Source organism: Lacerta agilis, chromosome 7 (assembly GCF_009819535.1).
Source record: "Lacerta agilis isolate rLacAgi1 chromosome 7, rLacAgi1.pri, whole genome shotgun sequence".
Classification (NCBI taxonomy): domain Eukaryota; kingdom Metazoa; phylum Chordata; class Lepidosauria; order Squamata; family Lacertidae; genus Lacerta; species Lacerta agilis.
The window spans coordinates 63,337,493-63,358,075 of NC_046318.1; the positions used below are offsets into that span (position 1 = coordinate 63,337,493).

Genomic DNA, 20,583 nt, shown 5'->3' on the forward strand with positions numbered 1-20,583 from the left:
GACCTTCCAGCAATAATGGGGTAAAGCTGTGGAAGCATCAGAGAACAAATAATACTGAGGAATGATGTGTGAATGATCCAGTATAAACCCCCGACCAATGTTTTATAGAAAATGTGTAGGTTTTCAGCAGACAGGTAGCAAAAGCTTCTTCATCAGCTCTGGCAAGCCACAAATGCAGGAATGCAGTCTAGCAGGTCTTTTGAGGTAATAGACCTCAATAAGCAAGAAAAGGAGAAAGCCGGAGCAGTTAAATCAGAGAATGCAAGCTGTGCAACTGTTGCTTTAGATGTAATATAGAGAATATTTCATGTACCTAAATCAGTGGGTTATAAGCGTTTTACTGTCGGCTGAAATCCCATTGATTTAGCAAGCAAATCAACATGGCAGTAGATTTAAGGAAAAGCATTAACCAATTAGATGAGGATACAACCCAAGAATTTATTGTACTCCTTTTATATATATATATATATATATATATATATATATATATATATATATATATTTTCACCATCTTTTCATTGATCCAAGTACAAGATAGAGGACAATGTGCACTTGAGAATTAGAATAGACAGCAAACTGAATCGTAATGTTAAGATCCAGAACATGAACATGCAACACAGTGTGGTGTAATGGTTTGAGTGTTGGACTCAAATTTCCCTTCAGTACTAGTTGCTGGGAATCACAGGTGGGCAGAGTGCTTTTGTGCTTATGCAGGCTTTCTGCAGGAATCTGGTCAGCCACAGTGAGAACGGGATCCTGGACCAGATGGGCCATTGGCCTGATCCAGCAGCCTCATCTTATGTTCATGGAGTTCACTGGGTGTTCTTGGGCGGCTCATCAGCCTACCTCACAGGGTTGTTCTGAGGAGAAAATGCATGGGACAGAATCATGTATGCTGTCTTGAGCTCCTTGGAAGATAGGCAGTATATGAAACATGTCAAATAATGTAATGTTGTGGCACCCCCCCCCCAAAAAAAACCATTGCCATTTTAGGTTGAATCAATAGGAGCATGCTATTTGGACTTGGGGAACTAATACATATCACTGGCAATCTTGCACTTTGATTAGTAGTTCAATTCTGGGTCTCACCATTTTACTCTGGAAGCTTTAAGCATAAAACTAAACAGCTCTCTGTCAGCAATTTTGGGGCAACTTGTTTAACACATAACTGACAGCCACATGTGTATCAGTAGTTAGCAGATAAATGAAAAGGGAAATTCTGAAACATATTATTATTATTATTTAATAATAATAATTTATTTATACCCCGCCCATCTGGCTGCGTTTCCCCAACAAAATATTAAAATACAATAGTCTGTTAAACATTAAAAGGTTCCCTAAACAGGGCTGCCTTCAGATGCCTTCTAAAAGTCTGATAGTTGTTTTTCTCTTTGACATCTGGTAGGAGGGCATTCCACAGGGCGGATGCCACTACCAAGAAGGCCCTCTGCCTGGTTCTGTGTAACTTGGCTTCTTGCAGTGAGGGAACCGCCGGAAGGCCCTTGGTGCTGGACCTCAGTGTCCAGGCAGAATGATGGGAGTGGAGACGCTCCTTCAGGTAGTGTTACTTAAGTATCACCACACTGGCATGTCCCTCCGCAACCAGGTGTGTTTAGATTTATGCAAGTTACCAGCTTATAATTATAGTATTCTTTAATTCAAGGCATGTACAAAGCAAGGTGATGTGCTGAACTCTGCCTGTGAAAAATCTCAGGGCTTGTCAAAATGGTTTAATATACCTCGTTCTGGCCTGTTAAGAAAAACCTCAATTTTGCTTTAGTAGAAATCCATCAGCAGCCCAGGGACATTCAGGCCAACAGCACCAGCCCAAATGAAAAACAACAGTTTTAATGAAAGGCCTTTGGCTTTCCCTGAAAACCTTTGGAACTTCTTTCTGAAAGAAAAGCTCCCCTGATTTGCTTCAAATTTCACTTCAGGATACATTTCTATGGCTTCGTATTGAATTCAGAATGAGAAATTTCAGGATCTCCACCCTAAGTGATGGCTGAATTTTCCGGCATAAATAGCAAGAGCTGGAACAAGTGTGTGAATTCTGAATTTCCTGCTGTTGGATTGTGGACGTGTCAGAAACAAATTTCTCCTTAAGCTGTTGTGTGCAGTTGTAGCAAATGTAGGCTACTTTTGAAAGCACACAGCATTAAAAAAAAAAAAAAACAACCACCAGTTATACTGAGACAACTTCCTGGGCTACTTCCCCCTCCCCCTTTTCTTTTTTCCCTTTTCGTTTTTGGTCAGATGAAAGAAAAGGGGCCCCCTTAATCAAGCCTCAGCTATTTGGGATATTCAGAGCAAGCAAACATGGTCCGTGCAGTTTACTTCTGTGCTCAGCAGTTCCGGAACAGAAACCAAACAGCCATATCTGTTTAGACTGCACCCATTCTGCCTGCCCTTTGTAGCGGTGCCAGAGCTCTCCACATCACTGACTTGAGGCTTGCCGTTAAAAACAGAGCCCGCTTCACTTTGTTCATGCGCCTGAAAGCTGTTCACAAGATGGGATGCCAGCTCCGAAATTCTTTCAAGATTGGGCATGGGGGTGGGGGGAGGGAGAGAGGGGATTATAGTCCGTCAGTGAAAGCTGTCAAGAAAATGAATCGAAGGAAAGTATTTGTTTTGACTTCTCTGTGATTTGTTTGTTTCAGCATTATGTTCCCTGTCAGTAAGCCTTGGGGGGGGGGGGGTTGTAATGAAACTGTAATTTTAAAATACCGGCTCACAAAGCAGATGCTTTGCTTCTTCAGTTGTGTTGGCTTTCTAAGCAACTAATGAAAGATCAGTAAACTATGAAAAGATAATGAGGATGCAAAGGGTGAACTGGCTTTGTTCTGAAGCCAAAATGCAAAGGAAAAGAAAAGTTGGAAAAGAATTGATTGCAGTTTTATCTATCTCTATCTTCCTCTGTGCATGCCCACACACAAATATATATCTATAAGCACACACACACACACATAAATAAAATAAAATAAAAAATTACCACTACTGGATATCGGAGGTAGATTACTTGAGATCAATGAACAGTAACCATTCTTTGTCCTGTAAGGAAGTCTTAAGACCCAGGATTGAGCTCCACCCTGACCCTCCTGTTGTGCATACGTGCTGAGCAGGCTTCACGGTATGCCCTCATTGGCCATTTGAGGTATTCCCATAGCTCAGTGGGAGAGAACATGCAGAAGGTGGCTCCAATTTCAGCGCAGTTATAACAAGTCTCAAGTTTTGGGAGAGATCTCCACACCAGGGACCTTGGAGAGCTATCACTAGGCCGATCTCATACCCTCCATATATTTTGACTGGGTTAGAAAGCTGATGGGAGTTGTTTTACGAAACATTTGAAAGTGCCAGGTTGGGGGAGTCTGGAACAAGACAATATTGGGCTGTATAGACCACAAGAAGCACAGGGCAATTCAGTAGCTCTTTATCCCGGTCATGGCTAGCCAGAAAGGCAGACTAAATTATGAAAACTAAGTAAATGTATGCACACCTGGATAATAAATAAAAGTCATACTCCCAACATTAGTGGTATAATGACTGAAAATTTAGAATCATAGAATTGTGGAGTTGGAAGAAATCCCAACGATCATCTAGTCCAATCTGATGAAATGTAGGAATCATGGCTAAAGAATCTCTGACAGATGGCCATCCAACCTCTGTTTAAAAACATCCAATGAAGGAGAGTACACCATCTTCCAAGGTAGTCCATTCCACTGCTGGAACACCCCTTACCACCAGAAAGTTCTGTCTAATGTTTAGTTGGAGCAACAGAAAAAGCTTGTTCCATTTCCCATGTGACAGCCCTTCAGATATTTGAAGATGGCTATTGTATCACCTCTCAGTCTCCTAAACTGTTCCTCACAAGGCTTCATTTCCAGACCCTTGGTCATCTTGGTGGCGTCCTCTGCACACATTCCAGCTTGTCAGTATCGAATTGCTTCCTAGGCAGTTGTGAAGCATTTGGATACACATGCACACACTTCTGTATTTCAATCCATGCAGATCCGCAGTACATTTTTTTTCAGCCCTGGTTTACGTCTTCGTGAATTACGAAGAGTAACTTGTCACGGGGACTCACAAGGGCTATCCATGAGCTACTGGATGTGTTCCCCTGGTGTGTTTTTCGGTGGCAAGTTCCTTAAAGCAGGCTTTGTATGGCCATTCAGTCTTCTCTGCTTCACATTTTGTCTGCTGGCAGGGTGATCCAGGATTCAGTCTTTTAACGGGGGCAGCCAGGGTGTGCGTGGCGGGGGTGGGGGGAGCATCTATTTTGCTTTTTTTATGTCTTGGAAGTAAAGTGTCTGGTTTCCTTGTGACCTCTCAGAGGCTGAAAGGAAGAGCACTAATGGGATATAAAGGCACATCCTCTTTGTCGCTCCCCGCCACTAGTCAGAGAATACCCTCATGCCTGCTAATTGGCCACATGGAATGTAGATAATGAAAGAGACCTCAGAGAGCATAGCGCTCTTAACTTTAGTGTGGCGAAGAAAACACAATGAAGTCTGTTTCGACACACCACCTGAATTGGCCGACCCAGGCTGTACGTTTGCTCTGCTCTACCTCCCAGATGTCTTTTGTTTCTCAAGGAACTAATTGCTCCCCACCCCCAGTTAGCCTGTTTGCTGTTGGTCATCGATTTTGTTCTTCATTAGTCCTGTAGTAGTATCAAAACCAGACTTAATGTAGTTTTTTTTAAAAAAGATGTGCCCTCCTCCTGAGAAATCTCATTCTACACACACGCATGCACACCCACACCCACACCTTGTTTAGGAAACCAACAGACACCACTTTAACTACACATTCTACCACACTTATGCACCTGATAAATATTCCACGATCAGCTTCTCTTTACAGAATTCTGACCACCAAACTACTGTGGGATAAGGGCACAGCCAGCTCCATCCCTAGGCAATGTGAGGCCTCCCGCCTGTTCCTCGTGAACCTTCTCTTGGCTGGAGGACAAAGCTGCAAATTCTGCATGACCAACTCTGGGACTCTCAAAGTAGCCTGCTGCCTCAGTCATGGTGGACTGTGCTGTCCCATTGTCAGTGTTGAAGTAAGATTGGTAGAATCGTAGAGTTGGCAAACAGCATGTGAACAACGTTCTACATAAGAAGCAGGGGAAATTCAATCTACTCAGTGGGATAACATATGCAGGGTGAAGGCGTCACAGTCTGCTGCTGTGTATATCGGTGAGAATACATTAAAAACAATCCACAGATGGTATTATACCCCAGTGAGATTGCCACACAAGCTGGTTGCAATGCCCCCAGACTTTTGTGGGACTGTAGTCAGCAGTGCCCATAGGTAGTGAGATTTTGGGATGGGCTACTCAAGGAGATCAACACCGCAACTGGGCAAGCAGCTGTTATAACACCAAAAAATGAATGCAGTTTTCACTCTTTGACTCAGAAGCTTGCATTTAAGGGCTTGTTTTGAGTCATATTAGTTGCAGCCAGACCTGAGATAACAGAACTATGGAGGAGCGATGGGACTCTTGCCATAGATCTCTGGTACAGTAAACTATGGGGAATGGTCATTTCGGAGAAGCTTTGGCATTAAATCCATGTCCTGAAAGGGCAATCATAGCAGGATGCCTTTTTTTGAAGAGTTGAGTCCTTTTATTTGGGCTGGACGTATCCTTGTACTGACATTATGAGAATGCTTCCAGTGCAATATGTGACAATTAATGATTCAAGTGTCTGGGGAATTATAATCAGCTCCTGTGGTTTATGATGCCTTAAGTCCTTCTGTCTGACGAATCTGAGAACAATTGTCTTCTTCTACAGTAGATATTCTGTTTGCTCAGCTGTCAGGCCATTGTAGTTGTTGGGCTCATCTCTGTCCCATAATTTTATTTGTACATTGGTGTTTCTGTTTGATATTTGTATCAAATGAAGGAAAAAAAGGGAAAGAAAACTGGGGTAAGCAGCACATGAACAGCATTCAGCATAAGAAGAGACCTTCTGTGGTGCTTTGTCAAAAATTGTGGGTGTTTTTTTTTAGAATCATAGAATTGTAGAGTTGGAAGGGACCTCAAGGGTCATCTAGTCCAAACCATTGCAATGCAGGAATCTTTTGCCCAAGGTGGGGCTCAAACCCATGACCCTGAGATTAAGGGTCCCATGCTCGACCAACTGGGCTATGTCTGCATTAACTTTGTTTGTGAAAAACCCTTGATATCTGCAGAAATTCATGCAATTTTAAGTTATATTCATTTTCAGGAATGATGGGAGTTGTTCTAGGAACTTTTGTCCATTGTAGGAGGTATGCTAATATCCATTCACTTCCTTGGATACAGTTGTTGTTGTTCAGTCGTTCAGTCGTGTCCGACTCTTCGTGACCCCATGGACCAGAGCACGCCAGGCACGCCTATCCTTCACTGCCTCCCGCAGTTTGGCCAAACTCATGTTAGTAGCTTCGAGAATACTGTCCAACCATCTCATCCTTTGTCGTCCCCTTCTCCTTGTGCCCTCCATCTTTCCCAACATCAGGGTCTTTTCCAGGGAGTCTTCTCTTCTCATGATTGTATCATGGATGTATCCATGATACAATCTCTGTATCATGGATACAGTAAAAGACAAAAATCCAGCCTACACAAATTACTTCATTTTAAATTTATAAACCATTTTCTTCCCACTGAGAAGACGATAGAAAGAGAGAATCATCCTTGAGAGATGCTTCTCACATCACTTAATGATCTACTGGAAGGTGCGTCACTCACTGAGTGACACACGAAGAACAGGAAAGGGAAGGAAAGTGGGGATGAATGTGGCAAGTTGTGAAATAATATTGCATGAGGTGCGGTTGGGAAGATGTGAGGGCCACTTGATTACAAAGCTGAGCAAAATAGCTTCAGTTCTCAAAGTTCTGGGCTCCACATACCTTGGAGTCAGGATGAGGGAGAAATTTGGTTCACTTCCTGTTTTAACACTTAATTCACACAGTTCCTGAAACGATGAACAAGGTCAAAGTTATCATTTGAAAGCCACGCTTTCCAAATTATTAAGTGCAGTTCTCTAACCCAAAACTGTATACAAGGATGCACACATTGGAGGAAAATATTTAAATATTAATGAAAACAACATTCAGAAAAGTATTATATTAGTGGAAATTGTTTATTAAAAAATGTGTATATTAGGCTAAAATTGAAAAGCTTGCTGCCTTGGAGTTTTACCAACACATCCCTGTCACACCTATTCAATTTGCTTGTCAGGGCTGGTTGGGTCTTCTTCCACTTGCACTTGGGGCTGTAGCTGAAAATTACATTTTGTGCTTTACACTTCACCTTTGCTACTGCCCAGTAGAAATAGAGAATTCAGAACTTTGGAGCAGAAAAGAAACTTAAGAAACTTAGAGCCAGGGTATCTTAGGACTGTCCTGTCTTGTAAAAATCTTTTGCCTGCTGAGATCTTCAGTAGAAGCCCACCTGGGTGCCTCAGTGTTCCTAGAAATATCTTTAGTTGGGACAAGGCCTTCTCAGTGGCTGCCCCCAAGCTCTAGAACTCCATCCTCAAGGAAGGGCTTGCCTTGCCCTGACCCCTCTGTTAATGCTGCTATACCCTGCAATGAAAGCATCACTTTTTAGCCCTGTATTACAGCACTAAAAATAAAATGTTTCAATCCTGGTAGGAAAAGTCTTCAGGTACAATCTGAAACACACCTGGGAGTTGGTCCTTGGGGTTAGTTCTGAGTTGACATACATAGGATTGCACAATGGGCCCTTTCTTAAATGATGCACACATTGACATTGAATGAAGTCTGGGGATTTCTGGCTGGGGATTGTGAGGTAGTAGTAGTAGTAGTAGTAGTAATAATAATAATAATAATAATAATAATAATAATAATATGCTGCCCATCTAACTGGCTTGCCCCAGCCACTTTGAGCAGCTCCCAACAAAATGTTAAAGCACAATAAAACACCAACCATTAAAAACTTCCCTGTACAGGGCTGCCTTCAGGTGTCTTCTAAAAGCCATTTAGTTATTTATCTGTTTGACATCTCGTGGGAGGGCATTCCACAGGGAGGGTGCCACTGCTGAGAAGGCCCTCTGCCTGGTTCTGTGTAACCTCACTTCTCGCAGTGAGTGAACCGCTAGAAGGCCCTTGGAGCTGGACCTCAGTGTCTGGGCTGAATGATAGTGATGGAGACACTCCTTCAAGTCTACAGGGCTTGTGTCATTTAGGGCTTTAAAGGTCAGCACCATCACTTTGGATGGTGCTCGGAAACATACTGAGAGCCAATGTAGGTCTTTCAGAACCAGTGTTATATGGTTCTGGTGGCCATTCCTAGTCACCAGTCTAGCTGTCACATTCTGGATTAGTTGTAGTTTCCGAGTCACCTTCAAAGGTAGATCTGTGAAGAGTGTAGTCACCTTCAAAGGTAGATCTGTGAAGAGTGTGTTGCAGTAGCCCAAGCAGGAGATAACCAGGGCATGTACCACTCTGGTGAAACAGTCCACAGGCAGGTAGGGTCTCAGCCACCGTAGCAGATGTAGCTGTACCGAATTGTGTTGGCCGCCCTCCAATACTCTGGAGAAGCTGGAGCCTCTGCCCTAACATACTGCAGCAACAGGGCAGGCTAAAAATTATACTAGGGGGTTATTTGGCAAGTCACCATGAAGATGTTCATGACAAAGTAAGAACAATAGCTGAAAATTATCACTGAGAACAGAAATCAGATGCTGGCAGTTCTTGTAATGGCAGCAGCTGACAGAAAGCCCCAAAACAGGGTATTTCAGTGCCCAAAGCACTGGTGACTTTGGATCTGCTGGATCCAAAAGACCCACAGATCTCTTGACAGGCCCAATCTCCTGCCCTTATTTTAGTTTAGGTCTTCCCTATCCCCCATTTTTAATGAGGTTAAACTGGAGAGGAAAAGGTATATTAGTGACAGGTGGTACAGAATCATAATATTATTTTTAGGTTTGCTGTTAGCTAGGGAGGAAAAAGATACCTTCTCTAACTCTGTAAAAACAGGAATATTTTAGCAAGAAATTAATGATAAATGTCACTAATTAGGAGCTGTTAAATGATAAGCAACTTGCAATAAAGAAACAACAACAACAACATGGTGAGAAAACTGATTCAAGTGTAAGTTGAAAGATTCAACTTTTCAATCTTTCTTTTGTGTGTGTGTGTGTGCATGTAGCTTTACAGCCTCTTTGCAAAGCATATGTCCATATTTTCTAGATTTTAAAGTTTTATGGGACTAGGTCCCAGCTTAGCAATTATTGAAACCATGAAGCTTATTAAACAGGAGAAAAGGAGAGTCCTGTGCTGTTCATGCTCTCACATCTTGCCACCGGAAAAAAGAAAACCGGAGAGCATTAAAAAAAGAAAGAGAGAAAGAAACCCAGAATCAAATGCCAAAGTTAATGGGTGGAATTAAACATCACAGTCTTCCAGTCCTTTACACTGTGTGTGTTTTTAAAGTACACAGCAGCCATGAGGTGGGGGGGGGGAACCCACCCCCCAACAGCTGCTGTTTGCATTGAGAGAGAAGTTCCCATTGATTCCAATGGGGCCTTTCCTCCCAATGCAAATAGCACCCATGGGAGGGGGCAATCTAGATCAGGACTGTAGCAGGTACAAAGAGTTAAATCCTCTCTCCACATGTCCTTGATACAGATTGAGACACCCTATGGATGCCATTTACTTTAAAACAGACAAGGAGCTCATCACATCTAGTTTGATTCTTTGTTAGTGACACTTTCATTTTGGGTCCTCACCCTCACAGGCAGTTCAGCATCATGAAACCAGATTTTTACAATCAAGAGGAGACCACATTAAACCTATAGTTATCCACTCCCTCTGCAAGATGTCCCGTCATGGAGAGGATAGCACAATGAGTTTTATCACCCTGTCATGCACTACTGCTATCTGCCCCAACCTGGTGCCCTCCAGTTGTTGCTGGATGCAACTCCCATCATCCCAGATCATTGGCTATGCTAGTTTGGGCTGATGGAAGTTGATCCAGCAGCATCTATCCTCATGGACAGGATAGCACAATGAGATGTTACGGTGCAGGAGTGTTGCACGAAGGGGGAAATGCATTGACTGCCATGCATCAGCTGCCTTTAAGGGAAGACTCCTTTGAAAATGTGAATTTTAGGCCAGGATATCTTTCCTTCTGATGGGCCACACAACAGACCTGTTTGCTGAAAGGTCATCATGCAAGAGCCATAAGGAACCTATTGTACTGGATTCAGAACCCATTGAAAGAAAGCATAAGGGCTGTGAAAGATACTCGGAGTCCAGTGTGAATTTCATGCTCTTTATTCAGCTCATAGTAGTGAGGAATGTAGTTCCCCCAAAACGTTTGCTTTATATACACTATTTACACAATGGGCCCCACGTGATTGGCTAATTCCGGGATACTCCTGTATGCCAATCAGAGTGCGGATTCACTTCCACCTGGAGCTGGATTGGGTGACTCCTGCAGACCAATCAGACTGCTGCAATCTCAATCCTATTGTTCTGGGACCAGTCAGACTGCTGCAATCTCAATCCTATTGTTCTGGGACCAGTCAGACTGCTGCAATCTCAATCCTATTGTTCTAGGACCAATCAGACTGCTGCAGTTTGGATCCTATTCAACTCAGTACATAACAGGCTGCTACACAAGCAAATTGCCCTGTACTAGAATACTATGATGTTTTACACACTCTTGTAATAGACTTGAGAATAAGAATAAACACGGAGTGGGAGATTGCTTTGGGAAAAGTTAGGGCATCCTGACTTTTTTTTTTTTTTTTAAAAAAGAAGCAACTGCCTAATATGGCTGTGCATATGTGAGTGGGAGGACAAAGAACCCCCTCTGCCTGGTTTCCTCATTTTTATTAAAAACAGCTTGTCCTGGTGAGAACACAGCACATGACTGACAAGTGCTGGATAATCGTCATAGTGCTGGCCTGCCAGGAAACTGAATTAGTCATCGTGCATCTGAAATGTACCCAACATTTAATTTCTCTTCTGCTATTATCCTCGATAAGGATTCGCGGGCAAAAAGGCAATGATTTAGCTGTGAAACTGTAGTAAACCCCAGGCTCACATGGACGGGTTGCTTAGAAATAGCCCTAATCCTTAAATACCTTTCTGAAACAGGCAAAGCATGATCCTGAATGCACATGTTGATGCTTCCTCAGTATATTAAACATAAATAAAATGTACGCCTATATTGGGGAAGCTGCATTGCTCTTGCAGATCACGTTGGAGCGCATGGGATATTGTTGTTCCTCTCGGTCGTGGGATATGTTGGGAGGCCATGGGATATGTTGTTGTTCCTCTTGGTTGTGAACTAGCAAGTAAAGTAAGTAAGTAAGTAAGGGATATACCTGTGTTTGTGCCATGCCTGTTCAAGGGAGATGTGGTCAACCTCTCTAACTCTGAATTAGAAACAAATGTTGTGGAAGATTAACTCTTATGATGTGAGCTTATAAATATATAATAGTATGTAATATTTCCACAGAATATATGTCGGGCGTTTTGCCTTGGAAAGAATCCAGTGCTTTGTCTCCTAGGTAGTGGTGCCCTCAGGATGGGACTTTGGGGGCAGAAGTCCAAGGCCCCACTCAGCAGAGCAGGAAGGCCCCCTAAGCAGCAGGGTGGACTTACCACAATATACTTTGCCATTTAAAGAGACCGCCAGCCCCATTAAAACCTTTGGAGGGGAGGCTCCTCCAGATATCTTTTTTTATTATTATTGTACACATTCGTGATGGTTTGTTCTCCTGATTCTATCAGGGTGGTCACACACAATCCTGTTTTTAATACTATTTGGTCCTGCAAAGATTTTGGTGCAGTCTTATTACTGCTTTACTTTTGATCCCTGGAAAAGACCCTGATGTTGGGAAAGATGGAGGGCACAAGGAAAAGGGATGAGGATGAGATGGTTGGACAGTGTTCTCGAAGCTACTAACATGAGTTTGGCCAAACTGCGGGAGGCAGTGAAGGATAGGCGTGCCTGGCGTGCTCTGGTCCATGGGGTCACGAAGAGTCGGACATGACTGAACGACTGAACAACAACAACAACTTTTGATCCATGAATATGCTGTAACTTCTTGCTGAAATCCCATAACTTTTCATACCACAGATGTTCGGAGGAGAAATACCCCAGGAGACTTGGGTTAGTGGTACACTGTATATTTGGCAAAATGAAGGTTCCAGGTTAAATCATTGCAATCTCCAGGCTTCAGTTAATGTAAAAGTCTGAGACTCTGGAGGGCTACTGCCAGTCAGAGTACACGTTACTGGGCAGATGGCCAAAGAGTCAGACCTGGCAAAAGGCAGCTTCCTCTTTTCTTTCTGAACCTACTTGAATAGCAGCCTCTCTTTATCTAACATTCTGAAATTTACTCATACACTTTTATGCCACCAATTTCTGCTCCCATGACAGATTACACCACTTTCTGATTCAAAGATGCCTGCTGTTGTAATGCGAGTTCTTTCACAGGAACAAAAAGTAATTCTCCATCAGGTCTTTTTGCAAATCTATGGTTGCCAGGGAACTTCTCACCATATTAGCTGGGTAGTCCTTTGCTGCTACGGGAAAGGCATCACTTCTGGTGTAAATTCAGGTTTTCAATTCCCTTATAAACTAGGCCATAATTCACTTCCAGGCATAGGTGCATTTTTGTCGCCCAGTGTTTGATGAAAACAGCTTACTCAATTGACAGCCATGCCAGCGTACTCTTTTTGATGGTTAACATCTCCTTCTGTTCACATGCCAGCTATTTAAAAGCTTGTCTTGGTGGATCTGTGATATTCTGTTGTGTACAGTATCCCATTTATTGTTTTTGCTTTTCTTCCTTTCCTGTCACCTTGTGCCAAATATGAGAGGGCCTGCTGAAATATTTACTGCGTAAGCCAATATCTGTGTCTAGGTATCTTAAAGTGCATTTACTTGCTTCCTTACAAATCATTGGTTACTTTTATTAGGAACATAGGAAACTGTCAAACCAAAGGTCTATCCAGCTCTGACTGGCAGCGGCTCCCCAGGGTTTCACACCAGGTATCCCTCTCAGCCCTACCTGGAGATTGCAACTGGCACCTTCTGCACTCCAAACAGTTGCTCTACCACTGAGCTAAAGCACTTACTAGAATACTCAAGCCAATGTGTAAACAGTTCACTTGAGGGATCACCTTACCCCCCCCCCCCCAATATATACTCACTCGGACGCTTCATAAGAACATAAGTCCAGCATCCTATTTTCACAAGCAGGCCCTGAGTGCATTAGCACTCCCCCCCCCCCTTGTGATTCCCAGCAACTAAGTTTCCCAGCAAACTTGTGGCGGTGAGATTCCGTGGCAGAGCTACCACCACTTCCTAAGTCTTGCCAGCTCCCCGTGTTCCCACTGGGAACTAACTATGTCAGTTCCAGGCAAAAGGGCTTGTGGTGGGCACAAGGGGGCAAAAGCAAAAAAAGTTATTGTTAAATACTGTAATGGGTTTTACATTAATTTTAACAGCAGTAAACAAATCTAAGTTTAGCTGGGGAATGAATGGTTGGGCTTTTGACAAGGGCAAAAATGCACCCGAGGAACCCCTGGGGACATCTTGGGGATACTTGAGAGTGGAAAAACAGCTGATAGGCAAAGGGTCTTTCTCCCAAACTGCTCTTCCAATCAAAATTGCAGGCTCTTGATGCTGCTTTTCATTTTAAACACTTTTGGCTTTGTTACAAGGACTTGTGTATAGCATGCAGTTTAGCCCCTCAATGCAATGATATTAGTGCATCATATTATATCAGTCTAAGGCAGCCTTCCCTAACCTGGTGCTCTCTGGATGCTTTGGACTACAACTCCCATCATCCTAGGCTATAATGGCTAATGGGCAAGGGTAATGGGATCTGTATTCCAAAACATCTGGATGGGAGCCAGGTTGGGAAGAGGTTGATCTATGGCAGTATTTCCTAAACTTGTGTCTCCAGCTGTTTTTGGACTACAATTCTCATCATCCCTGACCACTGGTCCTGCTAGCAAGGGATGATGAGAGTTGTAGTCCCAAAACAGCTGGAGACCCAACTTTGGGAAACCCTGATCTATGGTATTTAAAGCCTAGCAACAAAGATTGCTGACATACGCTTGCAGTTGCATGTTGGAATGATCAGCCCAGCAACTTGACCATTTAAACAAACACAAAGTCATTTTTTATCACTTCCCATTGGGACAAAACTAATTTCAATGCCAACATTAGACTCAAGAACATATTTGTGCAGTCATGGTTCAAGCTGCAGGAATTAAATCCTCTGAAAGGGGAAAACGAATGAAGGGTCACTGGAGAGTGTGATTATCCCAGTACAGAACTTTTGTGTAGTTATCCTTTCTGTGTTATATTTTTAGGTTGTCCTGGTCAGTGGACATCTGGACAGCTGGGATGTAGGGCAAGGAGCCATGGATGACGGCGGTGGAGCATTTATATCATGGGAAGCATTATCGCTCATTAAAGATCTTGGTAAATATTTACCTTTTAAAAAATTATCTAACGAGTAAAGAATGACAACGCTGCTTAAACTTTTTAAAATAAGCGATAGCAAGTGCATTTTACCAAATCCCTGGCCATTTGCAACGCAATTATTTCTCAAAGTTTCCCCTCCTAATAGTAGCAACATTGTGGTAAGACTCATATTTTTCAGATCTGTGATCTTGCAGAAACTGAAGTCTCTTTGTGTCTTGAAAGCCAAAATAAGGAAACAGCTGTATTGACCGTAGTGTTGCTGTATTCATGAAAACACTATATGAGCCATATCCGTATACACCTGGGATCTCTTTTATCTGGATCCATTATGCGGTCCATGGTGATGTCCATCATGACGCTCTACCCTGCTTTTATAGGATAAATATTTGTTTGTTATGTGCCACAGTTATATTCCTTGAAGGAACTCGGGGCCAAGTGCAGATGGTTGGCCAATTTTATCATTACTGTGTGAGGTAGAATTGGCTGAGAGTGTGCACACTTTGTCCAAGACCACCCAACAGTATCTATGGTTAAGCAGGGATGTCAATCCAGATATCCTCAACGCCAGCCCAACATTCTGTCCACTACAACATACTGGCTTCCATGCTTAGCATCAATAGCATTCAAAGTTCAAAACAATCCCTATAAGGCAGATCTGTATGACCTCCGTTTTGCAGGGGCTGGAAAAAAATGGCTTGTCTTTGGCTTGCAACTCCCACTCTTATTCCCTAGGATTAAATAGATTGAGGGGGGTGTTTGGTATGTAAATTAAAGCATCCATCCCATGCTTCCAGGTTTTTGTGGTCTCTCCAACTCACCCAACCCCAGTTGAAAGTGGCTGATCTTGACAAGTACCGACCATCGAGTGAGTTCACCTGCTTGGCCCTCTCCCCAGCACTAAATGAAAGAGGCCCCCAGATGAAACGATCACTTGCACATTGCCCCTGAAAAGAGGATTTGCATCACCCAAAAGAGAGTACAGAAAAGGAACACCGAATTGCATAAAATTAGCATGTGCTAATTCAGATACATAAATTCCAAATTTAGACATAGTTGCTATAATTTAACTGTATACAGTACATCTCACCATAGTGGGAAAGAGTGTAGCTGAGTGACTTGTGTGCCTCCTCAGATTGCTGTCCAAGTGGTAACCTTTTACATTTCTTTATGCTGGACTTGGCCTAGACAACCCTTCTCTGACAGCCTTCCAAACTGAGGATCTTGAGCATCTTTTAATCCTGCATGGGGTGCCTGCCAAGTCAGAAGTGGTGCATGGTAGCATACGAGGTTCCGTCTCTCACTTATTGGGTCCCCCAAGCAAAGTATTGAGTGGCCTAGAAGTCTCTTGGGCATCTTGTGGGGACACGTACAGAGTCAAAGCATTGCTTTGAACCATGTGAGCTGCCTTTGCTGGCAAAGCAGGCTTCCTATGAAAAATGGGAAGGTGTTTTTGAGACCTCTGTGATATCACAGAGTCATCCTTTCATTTACTTCTGGTAAGAAAATCTGTGGTGCTTTCAGGCTCCCCTCCCCTTTCCTTTCCTTTCCTTTCCGTCCCGCCCCATCCCACCCCACCCCACCCCATCTGTTATCCCCTCTCTCAGTGCTGAGAAGAAAGCAGAGTCTTCTGCTCAGTTGCTAGAGCTTCTGCAATATCCACTCTTCTGCCTGGGTAGCTGGACCCTTCCTTGCCAATGTGCATGAAGGCAATGAGTGATGATCATCGCTCACCCCCCTTGAGCAGCTTAGGATGAAGAGACTGACCGTTCCTGAAGTGAAATATTGTTTGAAAATAACCCTATAGAAGATGCTATGCTACAATGAGTTAAGCACCGTATGGAATCTTGGGGACTCAGCTGTTTATTCAGCTTCAGTCTCAAGGGAAACGTATTCACAGTTCAGTCTAGTCTATTGCTTATTTTTTTCCATACCATAAAAGGACTCCATAACAATTTATCTGAACGAATTTGTGAAGTTAGTCATCTCATTTTTAAGGAGCTCAGCCACAAGTCTCTTCCTTCCTCCTGATTTTGGTCACATCACAGCTTCTTTATATAGTAAGTCGTGCTCATCAGGACCACTTTGCATAATGTCATACATTCCATAAGCCAAAAATATATACAGTGTGGAGTGCACTCTATTGTCCCTTACCCGGGAAACTTAAGAAGCAGACTTACTCCAGGCCACACTGTTTCTCCATCCATTGGCAGGGACTCTTCTCGGGGGTCTTTCCTTTCACCCCACACCTGATTCTTTAGCTGGAGATGCTGGGGTTTTTATTTACTTATTTATCAAAAGATTTGTGTACTACTAGGGCTCATCCACACTTCCACTGATCTCACGCCTAGACAGCATGAGTCTGAGCAGTTTTCTGCTTCTCCTGCACTTTCTAGGCTCAGGTCTATGTAGTTTTTTCCTTTGGCACACCACTTTATCCTGGAAAACCCACTCTTTAGCGATAAATCGGAACAAACTGCAATCCGTAGAAAACCTGAATGCCATTTGTTCTAATTCAGCGTGAAAGATTGGGTTTCCCTGGGAGAAAGCGATGAGGCAAACAAAGGTGTGGATAAAGCGTTCCTGAAAGATGTTTTCTAGGTGTTTAAATGTTAAAACAAAAGGTGCCTGCTGAATCACTATAATCAGAGCGCTCCACCGTACTGGGCTGACAACACTACAGGCTCGGATTCTTGATCCTATGAGATGAGCCTCACCAATTTGGAGATTGACCAGTGATTGAGCTGGGACATAAGGGCTTAGGTGGTCCCTAAGGAGTGGATCTGAAATATGAGAGGCCCCATCAGCATTTGGCATTCTGTTGGCTCTTGAGGACACAGCTGTTTAGATAAGCATTTCCCTGAATTTGAACTTACTGATCTAATTGTTTTGATTGCTTTTTAAACTGTTTTAATTGCTATGCTTTTTTACCAGCTTGTTTTATTGTCTTATTTTAATTCTGGATGTTCTAGTGCTTTTATGGAATTATTTTATTGTGTACTTTAGCTATGTAAGGATTGTATAATTGATTGTATACTTGTAAACCTCTTAGAAGCTGTTTTGGCATGTAGGCAGTCTATCAATTAATTGATGGTGATGATAATGATGATTTTCATACCATATCAGTAAGATCACAAAAACTGTCATGGCAGCATAGATGCTAAGAAAATAATCCAGTGGAAGTTCTTTTGCACAGAAACCATAGCAGAGGCGCTAACTTCTGAGGGATATGGGGGGGGGGGCGGGAATGTTGCATGTGTGATGTTGAGCACGAGATTGGGTGTGTGATGTCAGGACATCAGGAAGAGCCATGCAGCGGAATTAAACATGGCGGCAGCATGGTTTCAGTAGCCAGCAGTTCCTCCTCCTATTGCCACCACTGCCACAGGCTGGAGGCCGCTTCCCCGCTCCTTCCCCTCTGTGGCAGGAAGAGGAGAATGAGCCAGTCATTGAAGACATGCCGTGCTGGGCTCCATGCTTGGCCTCCTCTGCCCCCTTTGAATATTGGGGGGCTCCCCACTCCCAAAAATATTGGGGGGGGGGCCAAAAGGAAAGGCCTTGGCCTCTAGGAGTTGGCACCCTAGTCAAGTAGAAATGATTGGCTAGTGGGTTGCTTCAACAGGTGCACAAAGTTGTCTAAAAAGAGGGTAGTTGTGTATTATGGGATTACGGAGATCCACAAGGTAAATAGTTAGATTTTGAAAGCTAAAGTTAATGAACACACAAACTAAATCCTCTTTGCTGCGGTATGAATACAATGCCTAATCTGAATATGTACTGGAGCATTAAATGTCAATGCTAATGAATCGATGGAGGACGGCATGTGAATTCAATGAATATCCTAAAAGGAGACAATAGAATTTGACAAACAAAAGAATTGCTGGAGAAATGAAGTCAAATTTGTTAATGATTTCCAATTCTGCACCCACTGACTCTCACTGTATCCCAACTGCTGAAAAGTGTTCCAGCCTTAGATATATGTCCAAGAAGATTGAACTGCTCTTCTTCTAATTTTCACTAGTTGCAATATTAGTGATATCAGCTAAAGAAGATGAAGAGCAGGCATGTTTAAAAAACACACACACACACGTCTTAGTTCATACTAAAAATGTATACCTTTTAACAGCTTTAAATTAACAAAACATGCCTTTGAATTATACACCATACTGTATTTTAAACATGCATATTATATTATTTAATTTAATGCATTTTGTTGGCTATTTTGACTAACATATTCATTTTTACATATGCGTTTGCCTAATATATGCATTTTTGCCAACATTGTTTGGTTGGAGGACTGCTTTGCAAAATTCAGGTGCATGCAAATTTCAAAAGACGGGTATGTTTTGGTTCTTTCTTTCTTTCTTTCTTTCTTTATTGGGAAGTGTGACTTCAATAAATTTGGCTTTAGGCGTGAACTGAAGTGAATTTCTTCCTGGCCCTTGTGACAACTACATTATAGCTTTCTTGCTATTTTAAAAGTTTCCCAGATAGTGCTAACTATTTAGACTTGAAAACTCATAAAGACAGGGCATGATTGTTTCTAGGTCAGGCTCTGCTATACAGCAAGCTATCTATTGCTCTTACTGTGTTTCTCTCTCTCTCTCTCTCTCTCTGCTTTCCTGCTGTGTTCGCCCTATTCTTGTCCCTAAATCTATTTGCTTTGACTACTCCTTGTAAGTGATTCAAGGTAGGCACCTATACTTAGCACCATTTCTCCTCTCTTCCAATTATGCACCAGCCTAGTCTGCTGCTATTGCACCCTCTTTTCTGTAGCCTATTTTTCCCCTGTGGACCATAGGGACCACCCTGTGCTTTCTGGTATATAATCCAGAAATTAACCAAAGGGCAGAAGACAAACCACTACTTTATTCTAGCCAAAAGCTGCCTCAGCTATAATTGCTAGAAAAATATTCAGTGCTTTACTGATTATTTACATTGTGAGATCAGAAAGCACCCCAAGTCTGCTTTTTGGAACATTGTGCCCTGAATTTGATTGCGGCAGAATTTGAGCATGTAACATCTTAAAACCAAATATCTACTGGCATTCAGAGTGCATTCCCTTCTGCCACTGATATTATTTTTTGCCTAAATCCTGAAATCAATGAGGTTTTATGTTAATTATTTGCAGAGAAGGAGTGGCCAGGGGGAGGGAGGGGAGACAAATCTTATGGAATAGGGAATGTAGATATGTCTTTCAATATACACTATGTAGTCCTCTGATATTATGGTAAAATCTCTGCTTCTGGTTCTGCCAGATGGGTTTTAAAACAGTACACATCTCATTTAATTCAATTTACTTTTTAATTGATAGTGTTATGAGTTGGTGGGTGCAAGACGCCCTAAATTCTGGATCAAGCTAGTGTTAGAATTTAATTAAAGCTTGTGTGTTAAAACTGGTTGCTAGGCCCATGTATGTATTTGAGCCCATGTGTGGCACTTCTAGCCCTCTGGAATTATGTGTCAAAAGCTAATTAAGCTTCCTGCAATGGGTCCAAAGCTAATTAAGACATGACTAGCCTCTTGCATAAGCCGATAGCCTGGGAGTAATGAGTGATTAGGACAACAAAGAATCAAGGGCAATGCAAAAGAGTGGGCTCCCTCCCTCAACTGAGAGTTACTTTGAAAGACAATGCCAGTTGTTAGGTTAGGGTTTAGGATTACAGTTAGGCATTATGCAGCAAAAACAGTAAACAGTGGGCTGGAGAGAAAATGAGAGCAATGTTTAGAACAATGTTTGGGGTTTGCTTAAGTCCGAGGCTGCTATGGCTATGGGAAAAGTCAGAACCTCTTGAGATGTTAGTGCTGTGAACCATTCCACCATAGGCTCAGGCTGTATAGATGTGTAAATAAACCATATATCATAAAGACACCACAGTCTCCGCTGTGCCTCATTCCAAAGAAAACATGAACACAGGGTCAGCACCTGAAATCTCGCCCTGCTCAGAGATTGGGGTGGCATGCATTTCCACAGAAACAACAACAGAAACCTTATTGTTGCCACCTTAGAACAATTCAAAATAAAACTAAAGACAAACCATTAACAATATTCAAGAATCCCTTTGAGATGTAATTCTAAGATATATATCAAGATGATAACAGCGAAGAGCAACAAATCAGAG

The 20,583-nt window shown here is 42.6% G+C and overlaps 1 protein-coding gene across 1 annotated transcript in view; it reads left to right on the forward strand.

The window, feature by feature from the left end:
* The window catches only part of CPQ (carboxypeptidase Q), a 130,139-nt gene that overhangs the window by 50,411 nt on the left and 59,145 nt on the right, over positions 1-20,583 (forward strand). The window contains exon 4 of the mRNA XM_033155621.1: positions 14,350-14,461. Within this exon, the coding sequence (XP_033011512.1) occupies positions 14,350-14,461 (112 nt within the window). The remainder of the gene's footprint in view (positions 1-14,349; positions 14,462-20,583) is intronic.